Here is a 20,475-nt window from a genome sequence, read left to right on the forward strand (position 1 = left end):
TAATGTCACCTACTTGAAAATGTCGGTGCACACATAAGCATAAGTCATGGTGATAAAAGATGGCAGCACTGAATACTTAAAACTGTGGTCAGTTTTAATCACTGGATGGATGTGCTTTTAAAACACATAAACATCTTACACTATTTCATCCAATCACAGCTGTCACAGGCCTCTGTCCGTTTGAGTTCTTTCCATACGGTCCTCGCTCGGGGAGCATGTCATATTGATATAGTGTAGTGGAACCTAGACAACCCTAGCTTATTTCGTCTTGCTTTCCCTTTCTTGACATACAACACTAGCTTATTCAGGGTTTTCTGTTGGCTTTTTTCTGTTTTGAACATGCTAATATTAATAACATTTCATTACTCATATGGGCCAGGATGCACAGGTGATTCAGTGATTCTCCATAGAAATATCCTATAATATAACTTAATAATATAAGTAATGGTTGGATGAGGTGTTTGAGCGTATTTCATGAAAATGTCAATGTACGTGCATCGTGAAGTGTCATCCCTATGAGAAGACGACCAAGTGTGCACCAAATCATTTACTGCTCGACAGCAGCAACATGCCACAATTATCAATGCTTTCCCTTTCTTGACATACAACACTAGCTTATTCAGGGTTTTCTGTTGGCTTTTTTCTGTTTTGAACATGCTAATATTAATAACATTTCATTACTCATATGGGCCAGGATGCACAGGTGATTCAGTGATTCTCCATAGAAATATCCTATAATATAACTTAATAATATACTGAACATCATTGAAAACGCACCACCCCTAAAATTGTGGATTTCTAAGAGCAGAAGTGAGCAATCTATGTAAATTTTACATATTTGTGTAGACCAATGTTTGGTAAAGAAAAGAAGCAAAAAACAATCAAGCAAAACAGTGAAGATTTAATGCAGCTGACAATGAAATAAAGATGGGGTCAAAATGGAAAGTCAGTAGCGTGTATGACCCCCGTTAGCAGCAACACAAGCTGTGCAACGTCTCCTCATTGAACGGATAAGTCTCTGAATAAAGTCCTGAGGCACTGCATTCCACTCTTGCTGCGAGGCATTGTCGAGTTCCCCAAGGTTGTTGATCTGCGGACGACGTGCGAGGCGTTGGCCGATGTAATCCCACAAGTGTTCGATGGGTGACAAATCTGGTGACAATGCAGGCCAATGAAGTAGAGGAATGTTGTTGTTAGCCAGATACTGTATCGAAACACGTGCAGTGTGGGCTCGTGCATTGTCATGTTGAAATGTGTGCAGATCTTGATGCTGGTGAAAGAAGGGAACGACGTTGTTCTGAAGAATGTTGTCACGGTAGTAAACGGCATTCACTCTGCCACGACAAACAATCAGAGCGGTTCTGTGGTGATAACTTATCCCTCCCCACACCATAATGCTGCCTCCACCCCACCGATCGGTTTGCACAACACAATCCTGATGATAACGTTCACCCCGTCGACGCCATACCCGTAGACGCCCGTCAGCATTTCGCAAGTGAAAACGCGACTCGTCGGAGAACACCACACCATGCCAACGTCGTAACAACCACACACGATGCTGTTCAGCCCATTGTCGGCGTTCACGGCGATGCCTGTCAGTCAGGATGGGTCCAACGTAAGGGCGTCGACAACGTAACCCTGCCGCACGGAGACGGCGTCGGACGGTGGAAGTGCTGATCAAACCACGTCGACCCTGGACAGCGTTGGCGGTTCTGGCAGCGGGCAAGGTTCGATCCCGAATATGGCGCCGTACAATGTCTCGATCTTGACGAGGGGTGGTAACACGTGCCTGACCTGGGCGTTGCCGGTCCCTGCTGGTTCCTGTTTGTTGGTATCTGTTAGCAAGCCTCAGAATGGTCGAATGATGACACCCAAATCGTCGTGCAATGTTTCTGCTTGAAGCGCCGACCTGCAACATACCCAAGGCCTGTTCTCATTCCTCTGGTGACAATCTTGGCATGGCGAAAAAACTTTACTTACGAAAGTACTGCGAAAATGAGAACGGTTTTGTGCCGAAGGTCATTTATACCCCTGAACAGCATGCTTTCTGCATGCAATTTGTGCCCTTCGTGTGTGATGTGCATGATATTTGTTGTTTTCATGTGATGTGTTCGATGATGTGTTCGAACGATCCGTTTTTTACTGTAGAGCGTTATTTACGATCTAGTGTGTTATTATCAAAATTCCCACCATTAATTTTCCATTTCCAAAAGATTCTATTGCTTATTTCAAAATTTACAGGTGGTGCGTTTTCAATGATGTTCAGTATATAAGTAATGGTTGGATGAGGTGTTTGAGCGTATTTCATGAAAATGTCAATGTACGTGCATCGTGAAGTGTCATCCCTATGAGAAGACGACCAAGTGTGCACCAAATCATTTACTGCTCGACAGCAGCAACATGCCACAATTATCAATGGAGCAGAGGGACCAAGCTTTAGGAAGACTGAATGATGGCCAGACTGTACGACATGTTGCAAATCATTTTTCTGTTCATGTTCCAACAATACACCCCCTACAGCAATGAGTCCAAGCCACTGCAGGCACAGCCAACCATCCTTGTAGTGGAAGTCAGTAACAACCGAAGGGTGTAGGTAGAAATAATGGAGACGGATGAATGGCCGAGGGTGCAAATGTTCGGTGAAGTTTAGATATGTTCATTTAGTCGATATAACAACTGTACGCATGGTGATTTTACAATTTATTGCTCAGCAGATAATTGTGAATCAGTGTCCATTTTGCTCTGTGGTTCGTTCCAGACTCGGGCAGAACGCTGAAAACAACGATAGGCAGTTGTAAATTAATTGACATTTTAAACAGTACTGGTTCAAGTGATGGGATCGATGATGTCTCTATTTTAGCTCGCATTGCTCATCTTTAATGTCAAATGCCACACTCAACAATATCCCAGCTGTATGGTGGAGTCTTAACAAGTGATCCTCTGATCAACATCATGAGCGATTCAACAATTGAATGGCGATACCAACTCAGCGAGTAACACCACCCGATCCCGTTAGTTGCCTCTTATGACAAGCATGTGTTGCTGAAGACGAATTCTCACCCTGATCTACAGGGGTACGTTTAACTATGCCTTGCTTTACCGGTAGTACCCCGGTAGTACGTTCAACACACAGTTTAAAACAAGCATGAATCCTGAGCTGATGATTGAGGCAACCAGTCCGACTTCAGGGATCACCAAGACACACTCTCTTGTATTTATATATCTTATTCTGCAAAAGACGATTAATGATAATGCACCTTAGGATGTTTCTGAGATGCCCCTTGGTTAACCTTTGTCGCACACTTTAAGTATGACACCTTGAGAGGTTCTTAATGGAATTTCTACTGATACAGGCCAAAAGACTATTAAGCATTTCCCCAGACTTTGAGTGGTGCTAAAAGGAATTATTGACACAAACCAAAAGACCTCGCAACATTTCTCCAGATCTTGAAGCCACGTGAATCACAAAGCATTTTTTCAGGTACTTGGAAAGATACTAGATATAGAACCCCACAACATCTACTTTTCGTATAAAGTGTATTGGTCATACTCAATCTGGGACACCATACTATGCTGCTGTCGAACTACGAGAGTAAGATAAAATCTACATACCTGTATTGTATAGAGGATGCTAGTACTTGTAGGGGTCATATGGGGTCTTGTAGGTGTCATATGTGGGCTTGTAGGTGTCATATGGGGTCCTGTAGGGGTCATATGGGGTCTTGTGGGTGTCATAGGTTGATCTTGGGGGATAAAGCTTTGGAGAATCATATTCCACATGTCCCGGACGATAAAAACCGAACTTGGGGACATAACTACGATAGGTGGCCTGGGAGACGGCCAACACCAGTGCCATCAACAAAACAGCAAACAGGTTCTTCATCTTGATGATCACTGAGAGAAGCATGAAACAACCATTAACAAAGCAGTATGTATTTGCGTTGCATTTACACACTGTCACGGAATTTAGTAAGCGTTTTCTTTTGAGAGAAAGCGTGAGGTTAGTTTTAGGCTGCATTCGAAAACGTATATGCCACGAATGGCATACTACACCTTGAGACACTTAAAATGTGCTTCACACATTGGACCCATGTGGGGAATCAAACCTCGGCGTGACAAGCAAGCACTTTAACCACAAGGCTACACTACCGTCCCGGATTTCGTCTGACAGAATAGTTGAATCAATGTCGACGTCTTCCACACACGCTCAGCTACTGAGTACTTACCCGTATCTCTTCAAAACAGTGTTATGTGAAATTAAGGAAACGGGTCCTCTTTTATAGAACAAGAAACAAACTTTAGTCTGTTTTATATGGACCCGATGTAGATCTATCTCGACAGCTATTTGAATTTGTCTGTGACTTGATTGATGAATATGTATGAGTAAAACGAAAACGATATGTAATACGTAGGCATTTGATCAAAAAAATCTTTGTGGCATAAACTTTGATTAATGAATGAATTCACATAAGATATGCCATGCGCTTACAGCAAAGTGTGAAGGTTGCACGTATCCTGCAGCGATAATGTGATTAATTCAATTCATTATCATTAATCGGCAATTTTTCTTCTACTTTTTAGATTTGTGTCTGTTGTTTGAGTGACTGCGTACATTCCTGTTCATCCTTACTAGTTGAAAGATGAGCCTTCTTTCGACAGTGCTAGTAATTGTCACAAAATATAAATGTCGCCCAAATTTTGAAACTTAAGGAACTGAATGATGTGTGTTTCTTCGACTGTATCACCTTTAATCAAACCGTCATAGTTAGAGAATTTAAATATCGTATCTCTCTTAGTGGGCGCTTTAACACTGTTGACTATTTACACTGCATTTCAAATTGGCAAACTGAATGTTGGAATGCATGTTTCACGTTGCAGTACAAGGTCAGCTACAGTACCCTTTTTCTAATGAGAGATTCTCCATTACCTAGAATGCATTTATTATCCAAATATGAGTGTTGTGTTATGCCGCGTTCCACAAACTTGTATGTATATGCGTGTGAGTTTACGTGTGATTTCTTCTGTTTGTTTGGTTTTCTTGTTTTGTTTGTTTGTGTATGTATGTCCGCGCGCGCGTGTGTGTGTGTGTGCCTGCTTGCGTGCAGGTATGCCGTACCCATCAGTCCAAGTTTTAGTCGGCGAGCGATTTGCATTTAACTCGACAAGAAACAGAAACGTTTCAGAGGACTTGAACATTCATGTTCAAGTCCCCTTAAATATGATGGTGCGGAGTAATACATCATAAATAAACATAACTTCATGTTGTCATGCTAAGAAATGTTTGAAGTACATCTGATATATTTGTGAATATTAATATAGTATTATTTCGTATTAATACTGACACTGACAACAAAGTTTAAGTAGGAATATGTGTGTGAGAGAGAGAGAGAGCAAGAGAGAGAGAGAGTGAGTGAGGGAGAGAATAAGAGAGAGAGAAACGAATAGCATCTGATCAGTGGTTTCGGACTTCAGACCTGTTAGGCCATCAGACACATCAGTAAGTCTGCGGCTTCTTAATGAGATCATTTCTAATGCGACATATCACCTCAGCCAAGGGGAAGTCGGTTCGGTTTTCGGTGGACAAACATTTTATGATTCCGTGACCTGGTAACGTTCTGCCGTTGTTATGAATAATGTTTCTCGTCACTATATCTTAAAAAGAATGGACGATTTTTTAAATAGAATGTCAGTGTGTAATTGGTTTGTTCAGGAGCCTGAAAAACATATTATACCGGTATTTTTTATTGAAAAATCCACAATTCTAAAGGGTCGCTTCCAAAACAGACAATGAAAGATATGCATTATATAAATGTTTTTATTTCCGAGCTGTTCGTGGTGTTACAGAATTCTGGAACTAGAACCGTCCACCAGACCTGACCTACTGAGTCTTCGCTTGAAAGATCTGAAATATAAATACACTGTAAACTTTCCAATACATCTTCAATAAAAGCTTTTTTTCAACATATGAATCGGCGAAAAGGGTCAATAAAAGATATGCTCGAACATTGAACATGAAGCAGTGCAAAAGGAAGTATACGAACGAATTTAATGTCTAAAAACTGGGTGTGAAAAACTATGCACCTAACTCTTGAACTCACGATTGTTTCGGTTGCCAAACTTGGGGAAAATGGGAAAGAGTTCCAAAGGGTGATTTTACTGGAAATGACTGGAATTGTTTTTAACATTTTAGCAAATAAAAGCATTGACTTGAAATGGTTGGAATATAGAAAATAATTGCTTTATAACACTGGATACACATCTTCGCCAATATGTCTATTTTGTGAAACAGAAAGAGAAACCATCAACCGTATGTTCTGGAAATGTGAATCTATTTTTCAATTAGGGAAAAAACAGATCATGGTTGAACTCAGTACAGTTACAAGCAATTGTACATTTTTCAGTGTTGGTCAACTTTACAATAGTTTCCATTTTCAGCCACTTGTTCATTAATAAATACATATGCCATGAAACCTATTTACACAAGTTTGCCTGTACCATGAAATGGGTAAGGGGCGACAATTAAATAAATGAAATAAATAAATACACTGTAAATTGATGACCACACGTCGCACGCCCTCCGCCGACTTAACAATAAGGGAGTTTAGTACTAGCTTCAGCATTCAACAATATTCCAGCATTATCACGGTGGGGAACACCAGTAACAGGTTAACCCACAGCCCTTCCAAGTTCCTAAACTGTGGCATGTACCCTTTGAACTTTCTATAACAAAAGATTCCACAATAAGGCTTGCTTCGCAACGCTTCTTACTTGACATATTTGGTCAAATGACTACAAGACTATTGAACACAATTTACCATTACCAGCATATCAAATTCATCATTCTTTTAAGGAAAAAGGGCGTCATGAGGTAAGATCTTGGGTAATATCATACCATTAAGACATCACATTGACATTTTGTCGATTCAACTTTTTCCACATGAGAGACTCAAGGTCCCACTTTTCAGGTGGATAGTTCTTTTTCTTTTGGTCTTAGTCGGGTATTCACGTTTAAAGACAGTTACGTCGTCATGCTTTGTAAAACCATCATTATTGTGGTTAGGACAAGACCCTTAAAGACCCAGATGAGAAGTGATATTCAGTCGCAAATGCTTCTCGTAAGAGGCTACTGACGGGATCGAGTTGTCAGGCTCGGTGACTTGGCTGACTTTTATCATCGTGTCAAAGTTACAATACATACCTTGTGCAATACATACCTTGTGAAAAAAGCCTGGAAAAGAATAAAGGAACATTTGTACTTTCATGTTTGTTTCTATGAGCCTGTGTTTCATGTATTCCCGTATTTGTTACCCTGAGTATAGTTACACATTAACCAATTCTGACTTACAAACGCATTGAAAGCCTAAGCTTTCGGTTAATAAAAAGAATTTCTACAGTGCTCTTCAGCCCGTGTTGGGCGATGTGGTAGCCTAGTTGCAAAAGCGATTGCTCCAAAAACCCGGGTTCCAGTCCCCATATGGGTATAACGTGCAATTCTCATTTCTGATGTACCCCTCCCCTCCCTCCCTCACTCACTCATATGCTGAATCAGTTTGCTTCCTTGGGACTCTGTTTTATTTTCAACAGTCATAATCAGGGATATGTAACTAGTCATTTATAGATTAACACGAATAGAGGTTCGTGTAAAAGGCATTTTGAGGAATTAGTTACCTTCTGACCACAAGTGAGAGGAGGAAATCATGCCAGAACTGCCTTTGGGACAACAATTCCAACCGGTGGTTGTGCTGCTGCTGCAGCTTTTGCTCTTGCTGCTGCAGCAGCTGCTCTTCTACCTGGATGGTCTAACTCGATGTCTCCAAAGCTGAACGTTGGTCGGAAGAATATGGGCCCAGACAAACCAGCAGGGAGGATACCAGCACTAGCACCAGGAGCAATTCCGGCGCCGACACTGGATTCGGCACTTGAACCGCTGGCGGCACCAGCACCGACACTGGAACCGACACTGGAACCGGAAGCGACACCAGCACCGACACTGGATCCGACACCAGCACCGACACTGGGTCCCACACCGACACTGGGACCAACACCAACATTTCCAGCACCGGCTGTGGCTACGGGAGCTGCCCCTCCTATGAAGACAGGTCCCAAGCTTCTTGGACCCGCTGCGACACCAGGTCCTGCTATTAGGTAAGTGACTTGAGGTCCAAAAGCTGCTGCACCTACATTAGTACCGGAACTGGCAGCAAAACCTGGACCAGCGGCAGGGCCTGCATTTGCACCAGCACCAGGTCCCCCTGCTAAGGCAACGGATGAGGGAGCACCCACAGAAGATCCAACGAGGGCCCCCGGTGCGTTGATGATAAAGTACTGAGGAATGCTACCTAGGAAGGGCGCGGCACCTTGAGCAGAGCCGGCTACATTCAGGTATACTCCTTGCGCTTGTCCTTGGGATTGGGAAGGATCAAACACCCTCGGGAAAAGTGTTCCAGCATGTCCGGATGACTGAAGGTATCGCTCGCCACCGTAGGATGCCGCGGCCAGCGCGGGCAGGAGAACCACAAGCGCAGCTATCATTTTGGACATCTTCTGCAAAATTACATTTTATCTTTGAACACGTAAATGTTATTAAAGAAAAATGGGTTGACGGATCTGTCCGCTCGATCGTCACGTCTAAGACCTAGGTTCCCCACATGTGTACAATGTGTGAACCCAACTGCTAGTGTCCGAAACTTGGATATTACTGGAATGTTTCTAGAACAATAGTCACCCCCTCATTCACTATCCGGTCACCGATTAACATTTAGAAGTTGATGTAGAGGCAAGGCTGGAAGTCTCTCAGACAAAGTAAAATTGGACTGAGTGGTTTAGGGGTAACGCTGTTTTAATATTATTCCAGTTGTATCAAAGGTTATCATTATAAAGTAGGAGAGGAGGAGCACAGGCAATAACTCAAACGATCCGAAATTCGGACAAATAGTCACAGTTCAAGAACACTTCCGACTTTGACTGCTCAATATGAAGAGTAGGTTACTGAGTTTAGTTTTACGCGCTTTTAGCCATATTTTAACGCTGGACACCAAAAAATGGGCTGTACACATTACACCAATGTAGGGAATCGAACATGGGTCTTAGGTGTGAGGAGCGAACGCTTTAACCACTAGGCTACCCCACCAGTTCTCAATACGAAAGTGTGGGAAGTTGCCTAAGGGTGAGTGGAGATGGTTATCTCTGAAACTAAACTAAATGAAGAGGCAAGAAGTGTTACAAGCAATACAGATCTTGTTCACCATTAAAGTCTCTCTTGTCAGGCCGAGAATACAGGTTAGATTCCCCACATGGATATAATGTGTGAACCCTTCCACCGTGATATTGCTGCACTGTTAGCCATACTCCCGTTAGGTCATACGCACTCACTTACCCTTCTAAAAATGAGTGAGGGAATGAGTGAGTGAGTTTAGTTTTACGCCGCACTCAGCAATATTCCAGCCATATGACGGTGGTCTGTCAATAACCGAGACTGGACCAGACAATCCAGTGACCAACAGCATGAGCATCGATCTGCGCAATTGGGAACCGATGGTCAACCAAGTCAGCGAGTCTGACCACCCGATCCCGTTAGTCCCCTCTTACGACAAGCACAGTCTCCTTTTATGGCAAACATGGGTTGCTGAAGGCCTATTCTACCCCGGGACCTTCACGGGTCCTAAAATATGACCTCACTGGCTATGTCAAGCGCTACAAACAACCTGACCACAAAAGTGCATACTTACCGCTGTACCTAACCTCAAGCCACAGTGACGAGCTATGGCATTTCTGAAAAAACTGTTCCGTTTATATGGGCCAGGACAAGAATGATCTCATTTTTATGGATCAATTAGTCTTTTGTGTGAGCAATAAAACCTCTAGTTGAATGATAGCGTGTCGCTATTTGACGTTCATGCCTTAGTATTTGACAGAGAAAAGGAAATATATATCCAGAATATCTGATTTACGCTATACAGTTTGGTCAGATGTAATGACCGATTAGCGATTTGTCAGACTTAGTGCTTTGAATTGATCTTTACAATCAGTTATCGTGATTCAGTCCACCCAAGGGAAATCACGCTGTCATTTACAGAAGATTACAAGTAAACCGCACGTGTTTGTATGCATCAATCAACGTGAACAAGATTCACTTTTTGCACCGTCTTCTGTGGGCATTATTGGGACAATGTGATATGAGTAATTTTAAGTTTGTAAATTTATGTGTTGTATTATTTTAGGTATTGGCCGTTATTGGGGCAATATATGTGTAATTTTAGCTGTATTCATATATTTTTGCTGTATTATTCTAGGTATTAAGATTTACAGGTATTCGAGTCAAACTCCTGTTATAGACAGTGATTAACTGACAAAGGAAGTCTGTTTTTTGTATGTGACACATTTTATGCCATCTGAAGCTATGTGACGACGCACAACTCACCCGTCACAACTACATGCAAAGACATGTCAATATTGTCCTGAAAAGGAACAGAAAATTGTGCTAAAAGTCCATTTGGGGATACACTTTTTGACACTGATGCATCATACATGTATTTGAAAATACCTCCAACTGTCTACCATTTAACATTTGACGTCTATGATTCTATAACCCCAGCCATACAGAGAAGAATGTTTTCAGTATTTTGGATATTTGGAGCAATGCACGACTGCAAATGAAGAGTTTTAACACTTCAAGTGACAGTACGACTAATATTTGACACACAGCAAAGACATGTTGCAAGTAAATATCATCAGTATTTTGGGTATTTAGAAGGCATATCATATTTTCATAAGCAGGACGATATTTTAGAGGTATGTATTCAGATTCTTCAGATATATAACACACGGGATTCGTCTTTCATGGAAGCAAAATTACGTGATGAATAAATTACATAAGAAAAGATATCCCCTCTTTAGATTTACTGACATTGTTTATTTTAATGTTATGTAAAGAACTTCTAAATTTCCAAAAAGCACATACACATGATTCTTACATTATATAAATGATTTCAATGATTAGATACATTTCGGGTAAAAGAAAAGACATTTAAACATTTAAAGCCAAATATATTATTATCATTGGTTCCGTATCTTAACTAATACATACAAATGAAGAAAAGAAGTTGTCAATAAAATTGTGACATCGGACACTCAATTACAATCACATGTGCCACTTCCATCCATCGACTTCAACACTGAGTAGTATTGGTGTGGTTATCGATAATAGCTGATTACTAATGTTTGGGTCCAATATTTTATAGCGTGCGTAACTGAACTGGTGGCCAGTAGTAACGTTTGAAGGATACAGCAAGAACCTTTTGAGTAGTATTGGAATATTCAATCCCCAAAATTTCGGCACCATAATTATCGTAAAATGGTACACGCTAGTTTGACTTAACTGATATGCTGGGTGCTGCGATCACTGCATTGCCTGGTCCAGAAACAAATATTTACAGATCGCCTCTACATAGCTGGAATGCTGCAGAGTGTGGCGTAAAACTAAACTCACTCACTTACTTTCCGTCATAGACTTTCGACTGCCCTGGTTATTCATGTTTCAGTTACATACCAAAAGATGCCATGGCAAAATGTATATTATTTTAAGAAGCGAGTATGAATCTGTTGCAGTCAGTGTTGCAAACACTGAAACGTTTAACACTTCCGCTGGTGTGAGCCAACGCTGTGTACTAAATCCCTTACTGTCCATTTACTTTACTGAACTTGTAGTTAATATTATGAATGATATAATAATGGAATGTTTGTAGCTCCCCAAATCAAAGATTTACTTTTACTTGTTTGCAGACGATATTGTTACGTTTTATGGTGAACCTTTTCAGAAACACCTGAATATGTTTCAAACATTTAATGACACATGGGGATTAGAGTTGAATATGGGAAAATCTAGTCTAGATGTCTTTTGAAAAGGGGGTATAGTGGCAAATTCAGAAAATGGTAATTTCGTGTCAAAATATGGATGTTGTTCCACATTATAACTATTTGGCCACATTTTCTAGTTGATCAAATTGGTCCATGGCATGTAACCCCTCGTAGTACAAGCTAAGAAGACACATATTTTCACCTATTTCTAATAGGTTCCTTTAATGTGATAATATTTGCATGACTTTTGACACTGAAATAGCACTGAGTTTATTTTATGGGTCAGAAATATCGGGTTCAAACTATCACAAAGCCATCGAAAATGTCCGTGCATCATATTTGAAAATATTTCTTACAGTAGGTACGATTGCTTTCAATAATGTCATACTTGGCGAAACAGGACGCTATAGCATGCATATTGAGAGTCAAATGAAAGTTATAAGATAATAATTTAAATTTCCAAGTCATGGGCTTCATATGTGAGAAATACGTTATTTTCAAGCAGGTCAAAGCAAGACGTTTCTGATATGAACATATTTTTGTCAACATTTAAAGAACTAATGAAAATCAGTAAATTCGTCATTATTCACAATGTAAATCCAGAAATGGATCATCACGTTCGACATTGCCATCTAGGGGTACCCGGCCATTTGTATAAATTAGATGCTGCAAGGTGCAAATTTCCTGCTTTCGGAATGCAAAATGATTCCATTTTTGTGATCTCCAATTTTGTATAAATTATTACATTTTCCTGCTGCGTCTGACCTTTTTTCATGTTTTTAAAAGAAGGTATCTTTGTTCAGAATTGTAGCTTCTGTAAATATGTTGACATTTCTGTATATATGTTTTAAATATTTTTTTATTTCAATAGAAAGAAAAGAGATTGGCACACAAGCTCCATGGGCTTATTTAAATACCTCCCCCGTACATGTACATATTTGCTGTTGCTATTTACAAGCAAATCAATTGCCAATAATGGATCCACACATTTCCTCTTTAAATAAAATATGGTATTTAATCATTGATCTTTATGAATAATTACATAAGTGATGTTATATATCTTTTAAAACTGGATGCAATTGTGATCAGACGAGATGAACGTATTCTTAGTTTCAGAGTCTACGTTAGAAATAGCATGTAACATGTATGTCACATCCATGTTGATAAGAGTATATTGGAATCCGTAAGCCGTTATACAGCGAGCAGGTGAAGATATAGTGAATAATGCCTTCTCTCGGGTTACCCGTTTGAGGAGACGTATCAGTCGAACATATGGGAATTTAAATCGTTACACTCGAGCAAGAGGCACGCATGGATTACTTCACATTGTCTATTGCCAAACGTGATATCAAAGAAGAATGAGGCGCCTTCACGAATAGATATTAAACGTTAAGAATCAGAGTGATTATTAACAGAGCTTACTGAGTGTGGCAGTTTGTTCCATTATCTGATTACGTCTAGTATGAAGCATAGAGCATAGAGCATAGAGAGTAGATCTGCAATAGATATTGTGAATTTGTCCAGTTGCCATTTTGCGATTTCAACGGGATCACGTTTTTCAAATGAGTCGAAGTTTCCTTATATACAATTTTACGCATCGGTTTCAGTTTTTGGATGGATCTTCTTTCGTCCAAAGGGTAAACTTTACTTTAAATTTATAATTTCTCATAACTGGTGCCGCGAACTGATGTAAATTTCTCATGACTGGTGCACCATAAATTGAGCTCAGAGCATCAAACTGAAAATTTTCAGGGGAGGTGCTTTGCTCTTTACTGCAATTGTCCCAGATGTGAGAACAATAGTCAAAGAGGGGAAGAATAAATTGTTTGTAAATAGTGTCCAGGTTCTTCATTTCAAGGACCTAAAACAATACTAACTGTTGATCATCGGTGATACTTTCTTGACTACATGGCTAATGTACTCATGCCAATTACAGTTGCTTTGCAATGTTACACAAAGATGTTTATGAGGAGAAACTACATGGATGTAGATATTATTCATGTGAAGATCAGGAAGTCTAGTTGGTGGCTGTTTGCGTGTTTTGTTAGGATTGAAAATCTTTAGCCCGATTAACATTTTCTTTATGATTGAGGTGAGTAGAAGCATCATCAGGGTTATTAACAACGACATAAAGGAATGTATCCTCAGCGAATAAACGGATATTACTATCAATATTATCAACTAAGTAATTAATGTATATCAGGAATAATAACGGGCCTAAAGCAGAACCTTGTGGTACTCCTGCATTAACAGTGAGGAAATAAGAAACTTGTTTTCTGTCTTGTAAATAACTCTAACCATTTGAGTGAAGAGCCTTAAATGCCTATTTTTCTAGTTTATAAATCAGATCGAATGCTTTCCTGCTGTCAAGGAAAACAGCTTTCACTTTACCGCTTTCACAGTGTCAAGTGTTTTTGCAACGGCAGTGTACAAATAGGTCAGTTGGTATGAAGCTGAGTCACCGGGAGTAAAGCCTGACTGGAATGATACTGTCATCTCTAAGGTAATAGTAGATATATTTGAAAACAAAGCGCTCAAAACCCCTTGCCAAGCAGCTTGTTAGGGTAAGCGGTCAGAAATAAGAACAAGCGGGTCCCTTGAAAAGGGATTAACCTATTCATGTTTCTAGAATGCAGGAAATCTTGATTTCTGTAATTATATGGTAACTTTTTTTGCAAGGAGCATGTTTAAATTTGTAGCCGTAGCTTTGATAAATTTGTTACTAATTCCATGTGGACATTCCTGGTGCTTTAGATGTATCAACAGATTTCAGGAGGAGCTTGTTAGGATTTAATACAATTTCGTTTAATTTTATATTTATTCGTTGAGGTAATGGCGGTAAGGCTTGTAAAGGGTTCTTGACTGTAGACTGGTATATGAAGTCTTCATTAAATACATTTGTTGCGTCAGTTTCGTTTTAGTATAACATGTCAATATATGTAACGAATGTAACCGTATTTGTCTCAGCTTTCTTCATTGCGTCCTTAACAGGTCTTTAAATTCCTATTCATTTTTTTCATCCACTTTACACTATACTCCTTTTCTCATTGCAGAATTAAATGATAGTTATAGATAAAGATTCGTCTTTTCGAACATTGTTGCTTTTGCTTGGAATACTGAACACTAACGTATACTGGACAGTGGTCACTACAAATGGGATCAAGGACACCTAAACAACTGACACTAGATGGGTATGATCAAGTAATGAGCAGCTAGTCTCAGTGCTTCTAGTTGCTACATAAATTACTTGGGATAGGCCGAAGGCAAAGTCAGAGAAGTTCATTTCTGTATTGTCTGAAAGTGTGTCTATATATATGAAAATCACCCAGAATAACAACATCCATATTAAAGTTGATAGCTCTGCAAATTGATTCTTCAATCAAGTTCCAATAAAAAGCACTCTTATCAGCTCGATAAAAGCATCCTTTTAATAATCTATTGTTTTTGCTGTTTAACTGAATCCAAATGGCCTCAAACACGGAGTAGGAGATCTTAGCAGCGGAATAATGAACAATCACAAGTTGAGGTGTTATTATATATATTTAATTAATATATGTATTATATAATAGTCGAGCGGATTTTATTGCAGGCTATGCGGTGGTTACATAACCTTTACAGTCAAAGACCATTCTGTCGGAACACTCTCACTTGGTAATTTTTTTCTTGTGTAGGCCATAGTATGCACATGCCCTCGAATAGCTTAGGCCTTCACGGTTATTTGGAATGAATTCCATTTCGAAATTTGTGTTCTTATGGTATGTAACCAGAATATTTCTAGATTATTTTAAATCTCATTTTAATCTTGGAGAAGGGTATACAGATATGCGGCCTTTGCTCGATGGGTGATGGGCACAGGAAAGTGCTGTGAAAACGTTCACTTCATCTTGATTCCTATCTTGAAAACGAAAGGAAATCATTATATGAAAACATTCTAATGACCTTAATGACCAACATACCCCTAATGCACACATTAGTTAATCCCATCGCCCCTAACAAGTGAATACACATCAAGCACACATTAGTTAATCCCATCGCCCCTAACAAGTGAATACACATCAAGCACACATTAGTTAATCCCATCGCCCCTAACAAGTGAATACACATCAAGCACACATTAGTTAATCCCGTCGCCCCTAACAAGTGAATACACAAGTGGGAAACACAACTTTTCATCCCAACTTATTTTTTTTTAGTGAATCGTTTTTCATTGCCGTATTGAATGGTATCATAATCTGCAAAATTGTGTTTTGCGTTGCATGTAAGCTTTAAAACAACATTAATTTTATCCAAAATTGAATAAAATTCTGGGATTTACATGGTCATTTGGCAAGTTATAAATATGAGGATTCGCAATCTTAATTTCACTATATTGGAGTTACGTTTTTGCTTGAAATTGAAACGGGGGTGGAGTGGTAACTTAACGGTTAAAGCGCTCTGTCGTCACACAGATGACCCGGGTTCGATTCCCGTCTTGGCCACAATGTGTGAAGCCCATTTCTGCCGTGATATTGTTGGAATATTGTTAAAAAGCGGCGTAAAACTAAACGCACTAACCCACTCATCAGTAGGATTTGACCGTGAACAGACTATAGATAAGACGTACTTGTTTCCGTTTTGTCTCCACTCACCTCAGCGATGGGAAGGTCTTAACCAGTATACCTTAACATAGCCTTACAACTGTCGTAACTCACTTGGTGGAGCAGGGGTTTACTGTAAGTAGGGCCTCCTTATTAATCAGTCTATCTAACAGAGTAGGACAATGTCTTAGGTCTGTCACAATGAAGTCGTATGTTGATTGAGAAGATTGGGGTGACTCTAAAAGCTGATGCCTCAGAGCGATATGTCCTTCGTTTTGTCACAATAGGAGCTGAAAATGATGAATCTATCGGGCATGCAAACGTTTGAAGTATTTTATATGATAACGCATTCAGTGATACACTGGGTAGATTAACCCTTTCAACACTGAATAACACGCATCCTACACATCCTACACAAATTGTGAAAAACATAAGTACAGTGTTCTATGCGATCCCAGAAGGGACATTGTCGCATTGTCGATTTTGTCACGTTTGCTTGTGTTTGCATGGGCGTCTACGCGGCAAAGTCCCTTCTATAACTCCAAAGTTTTTATGTGTCAAGGACAGTATTTGTATCTCATGTCATGTCAATTGTTCGTATAGATGATGCTGCGGGCACAGAGCCCAGATCACAAACCAGGTGAAGTTATGAAATGCGGTAACAAAGTGGGCGAGTGTTTGGCAACTTGACTCTTGAAATTTCTAGAACGTTAGTCCTGCAGCACATTTGACACATGTGGTCTTACATTCGACAAGTGAGTTTATTTATTAATTGGCTGGGTTCACAAAGTAGTGAATGGGTACCCGGTGGGATAAGTCATATGACTTTCTAGAGCAGCCTCACGAGCAGCCTCGGCTCTCCGTGGTAATAATGCGTTAGCTCCTTCAGCAGGCACAAGGCGTGGAAGCAGGCGTTTCTTAAAAAAGCCACTAATTTCATCAAATATGTACTTCATACGAAGCATCAAAATTCGAAAGTCTTCATGACTTATGATGTCATTTAATGTCAAACTTACCCGTGAAGATCCCGGGGTAGAATAGGCCTTCAGCAACCCATGTTTGCCATAAAAGGCGACTATGCTTGTCGTAAGAGGCGACTAACGGGATCGGGTAGTCAGGCTTGCTGACTTGGTTGACACATGTCATCGGTTCCCTATTGCGCAGATCGATGCTCATGTTGTTGATCACTGGATTGTCTGGTCCAGACTCGATTATTTTACAGACCACCGCAATATGGCTAGAATATTGCCTGGACCAGGTAACCCGGTGATCAACAGCATGAGCATCGATCTGCGCATTTGGGAACCGGTGACATGTGTCACCGAAGTCAGCGAGCCTAACTACCCGATCCCGTTAGGCGCCTCTTACGACAAGCATGGGTTACTGATGGCCAATATCCCAACCCGTACCTTCAAGGGTTGACTCTATTAGACTATCGGCATGCTTGAATGTTTAGTTAAATCCTTTTGTCTAATTATTTTCCTTTTTACTTTGACTTTTTGTGAATATGTGAAACGCTGATTCATTACTTCTCTCATTTAAAGTACCTGCACATTTTTGGTAATACACTGGTTCGAAAATGTCAAATAAGAGTTCGATTTTTAACTTTTAAATTGTGTTTCAGTTAGTGTTATGTTAGTAGTTTTCTTTTCTTTATCGGTATAACCCATCAAAAAGAATGCGATCGGACGACAGAAGACATACATCATATGTATTTCCTTATAGTGGAATTCGTTACCTGAAAAGGATCAAGGCATGCCTTTAAAATCATAAATAAGTCATTTGATATAGTTTACTTCATATAAATGGGAGACTTTGCTCCAATTTCACAGTACTGGTTCAGTACTGGTAAAATGTAGTACTGCCATGCTATGTAAGAAATAAAGATCATAGTTTGGTTATATCCTAAGTATATAGATTGTATACATGCGCATAGCAAAGTTTGTAATTGATTTTGCATCACATTAAGACATCAGCAAAATACAAGGTGTTTCATATTTGTGCCTACATAATAAGAATACGGATTTGAACAAATCAGAGTGTATTAGTACTCGTCCTCCTTATGTTAGCATTGGTATTACAGTTCGTCCAAAGTTAATATTCGATGTGGTGTTGCTCCGATTAGAGTGGAAACTGGCCGCTATAATAATGATGTGTTTGAAAATAGAAAGTTTTTCAAATGCACTAATGATATTGAACATGAATTACATGTTATGCTTCATTGCGGATTGTGTGGTGATCTGCGAGAGGCCCTTCTTGACCCGTACAATATTCTATGTCCAAGTTTTTTAGATATATGTGATACTGATAAAATGGGTGTTATTTTTAGCGATCTCTTTATATGTTTTGATACAGCCAAAATCTGCTTCCTTATTCTTAAACGTAGACAAGATTTATAATATGGCTAAAACTTGGTTTTTTTTATCTTTTTAATGTCTCTGATAATTCTATTTTGAAATATTCTGTACACTTGTGAATTGTATGTACAATTGTGTGTGTATGTTAGCTGTGTACAGAAGTGGGACGTTAATAAATTATTGTCTGTCTTCAAATCATCTAATCTACAGGGATCACCACACTTCCTTGTACAGATGTGTACGAAATGTAATGAAATTGAGACAAGGCTATTCTACAGATCTAAATAAGACTTAAATGTGATTTCCTTTGATTTGTGTGGGTGAAGGTGATAGTATGTAGATGACAAATACTTAATGGATGGTCATGTTCTTTATTTTCTCAAAAGCGACGTTTCGGTATAGATTTATCATACCGTTTTCAGTGATATGGGAGGAATGAGTGGGTACGCCAGTTTATGTACAAGATACATATACATATGATAATGGGATAACAACAGCAAAGGTGAAATAAGAGTTTTGGATTATCATTTACATACATTTCAACGTTGAAGAACGATATGAAACGAATGTATTTTTCTGCGATATTTGACGACAGAAATGCCAGTCTAAACGCACATTTAATTAATTAAATACACGGTTCTTTTGATGTGGTATTCTCTCACACATTCGAATGAAAGGTAACAATTATTTAAGTATGGAATTTTACAATCGCTTTACATTCTACGGTATTTGTTATCTGACATTGCCAGCAACATAAACCAGAAAATTATTTTACGCATAGCATCACGTTTTGTCTGCCATTGCATCCAAAATAAATAGGGTCGAACATACCACCTTGGGGAACACCAGTGTTAGGTTCAAATACGATTGAATAAAGATGCTTATATTTTACACTTGAACGGACGTAGAACGAGTTGACTTGATTTTACAAGTTGATGAAAAACTCTTAAATGGGGACCAAAATATTATATTACTCATACAACTGTTCAACATATCATCGGAATACAACTGTTTACCGGTGTCAAAGTGCTAGCCTCAATACAGACTTCCATGTAATTTTTAAAAGAATTCCACCAAAACATCTAGATCAAACTTAATGGTAATCAACATCAAATGCACGTGCGTTCCCTTTCTTACAGGATCAAAGGTACCTTACATCAGTGCGCATGTTTTCAGAGGATGATTTATTTCCTCCTAAGAAAAATGGAAAAAAACGGTTCAAAGGGAGGTATAACATACTCTGTAGAACAGGTCCCACTACTAAATGTAAATATAAAATCGCCCTCTCCAGCTCCATTCCAAAGCGGGCATTAAGAGAGACCGAATGACAGAATGCATACAGTTTCAGGCCTGTGGTTGATGCATGTCTTCGTTTCCCAACTGCGTGCATGGATGTTCATGATGTAAATCACACGATTGCCTGACTCGAAATAAAGTTTCACTCGTTCCAGTCGTCAAACGAATTTCATGTTAGTATAGTTTATACTAGTGTTTGATTAAAACTGCAATTATTTTTAATCGATCTGATTGAGCAACCTTTGTGGCTCGCTGCAGTTTCTGAAAATGCAGTTTCTGAGTTTCTACTTAAGGTTGAATACACGCACAAAATATAGCTGAAAGCATAAACAACGATGTTTCGTAGTCAGCACGGCAGTTGTAAACGTGTAGTTGTGTCATGTTCGGGA

At 39.5% G+C, this 20,475-nt stretch overlaps 1 protein-coding gene and 1 long non-coding RNA gene across 5 annotated transcripts; both read right to left on the reverse strand.

Moving 5' to 3' along the window:
- Window positions 1–2,687: 2,687 nt before the first annotated feature.
- LOC137272459 (uncharacterized) lies at window positions 2,688–4,291 on the reverse strand. Its single transcript, XR_010956096.1, has 3 exons — window positions 4,227–4,291; window positions 3,613–3,894; window positions 2,688–2,772 (listed from the first exon to the last, which is right to left on the reverse strand). It is a non-coding gene; the product is annotated as an uncharacterized lncRNA (long non-coding RNA).
- Window positions 4,292–5,801: 1,510 nt separating this feature from the next.
- On the reverse strand, window positions 5,802–16,573 carry LOC137272460 (uncharacterized). Of its 4 annotated transcripts, none has more exons than XM_067804838.1 (4): window positions 16,485–16,573; window positions 7,669–8,544; window positions 7,199–7,228; window positions 5,802–5,902 (listed from the first exon to the last, which is right to left on the reverse strand). In XM_067804838.1, exon 2 carries the CDS (start codon window positions 8,539–8,541, stop codon window positions 7,696–7,698), a length of 846 nt encoding a protein of 281 aa, XP_067660939.1. In that variant the 5' UTR covers window positions 8,542–8,544; window positions 16,485–16,573; the 3' UTR covers window positions 5,802–5,902; window positions 7,199–7,228; window positions 7,669–7,695. The 4 variants fall into 4 exon arrangements, with proteins under 4 accessions (XP_067660939.1, XP_067660940.1, XP_067660941.1 ...); XM_067804839.1 differs by having other exon boundaries at window positions 16,460–16,526; XM_067804840.1 differs by lacking the exon at window positions 16,485–16,573 and adding an exon at window positions 10,421–10,443.
- Window positions 16,574–20,475: the final 3,902 nt, after the last annotated feature.

Source organism: Haliotis asinina, chromosome 2, assembly GCF_037392515.1.
Source record: "Haliotis asinina isolate JCU_RB_2024 chromosome 2, JCU_Hal_asi_v2, whole genome shotgun sequence".
In the NCBI taxonomy this organism is placed as follows: domain Eukaryota; kingdom Metazoa; phylum Mollusca; class Gastropoda; order Lepetellida; family Haliotidae; genus Haliotis; species Haliotis asinina.

Bases quoted from the DNA above. Each gene is read 5' to 3' on its own strand.
- LOC137272460 (XM_067804838.1), bottom strand. From the start codon at position 8,541: ATGTCCAAAATGATAGCTGCGCTTGTGGTTCTCCTGCCCGCGCTGGCC.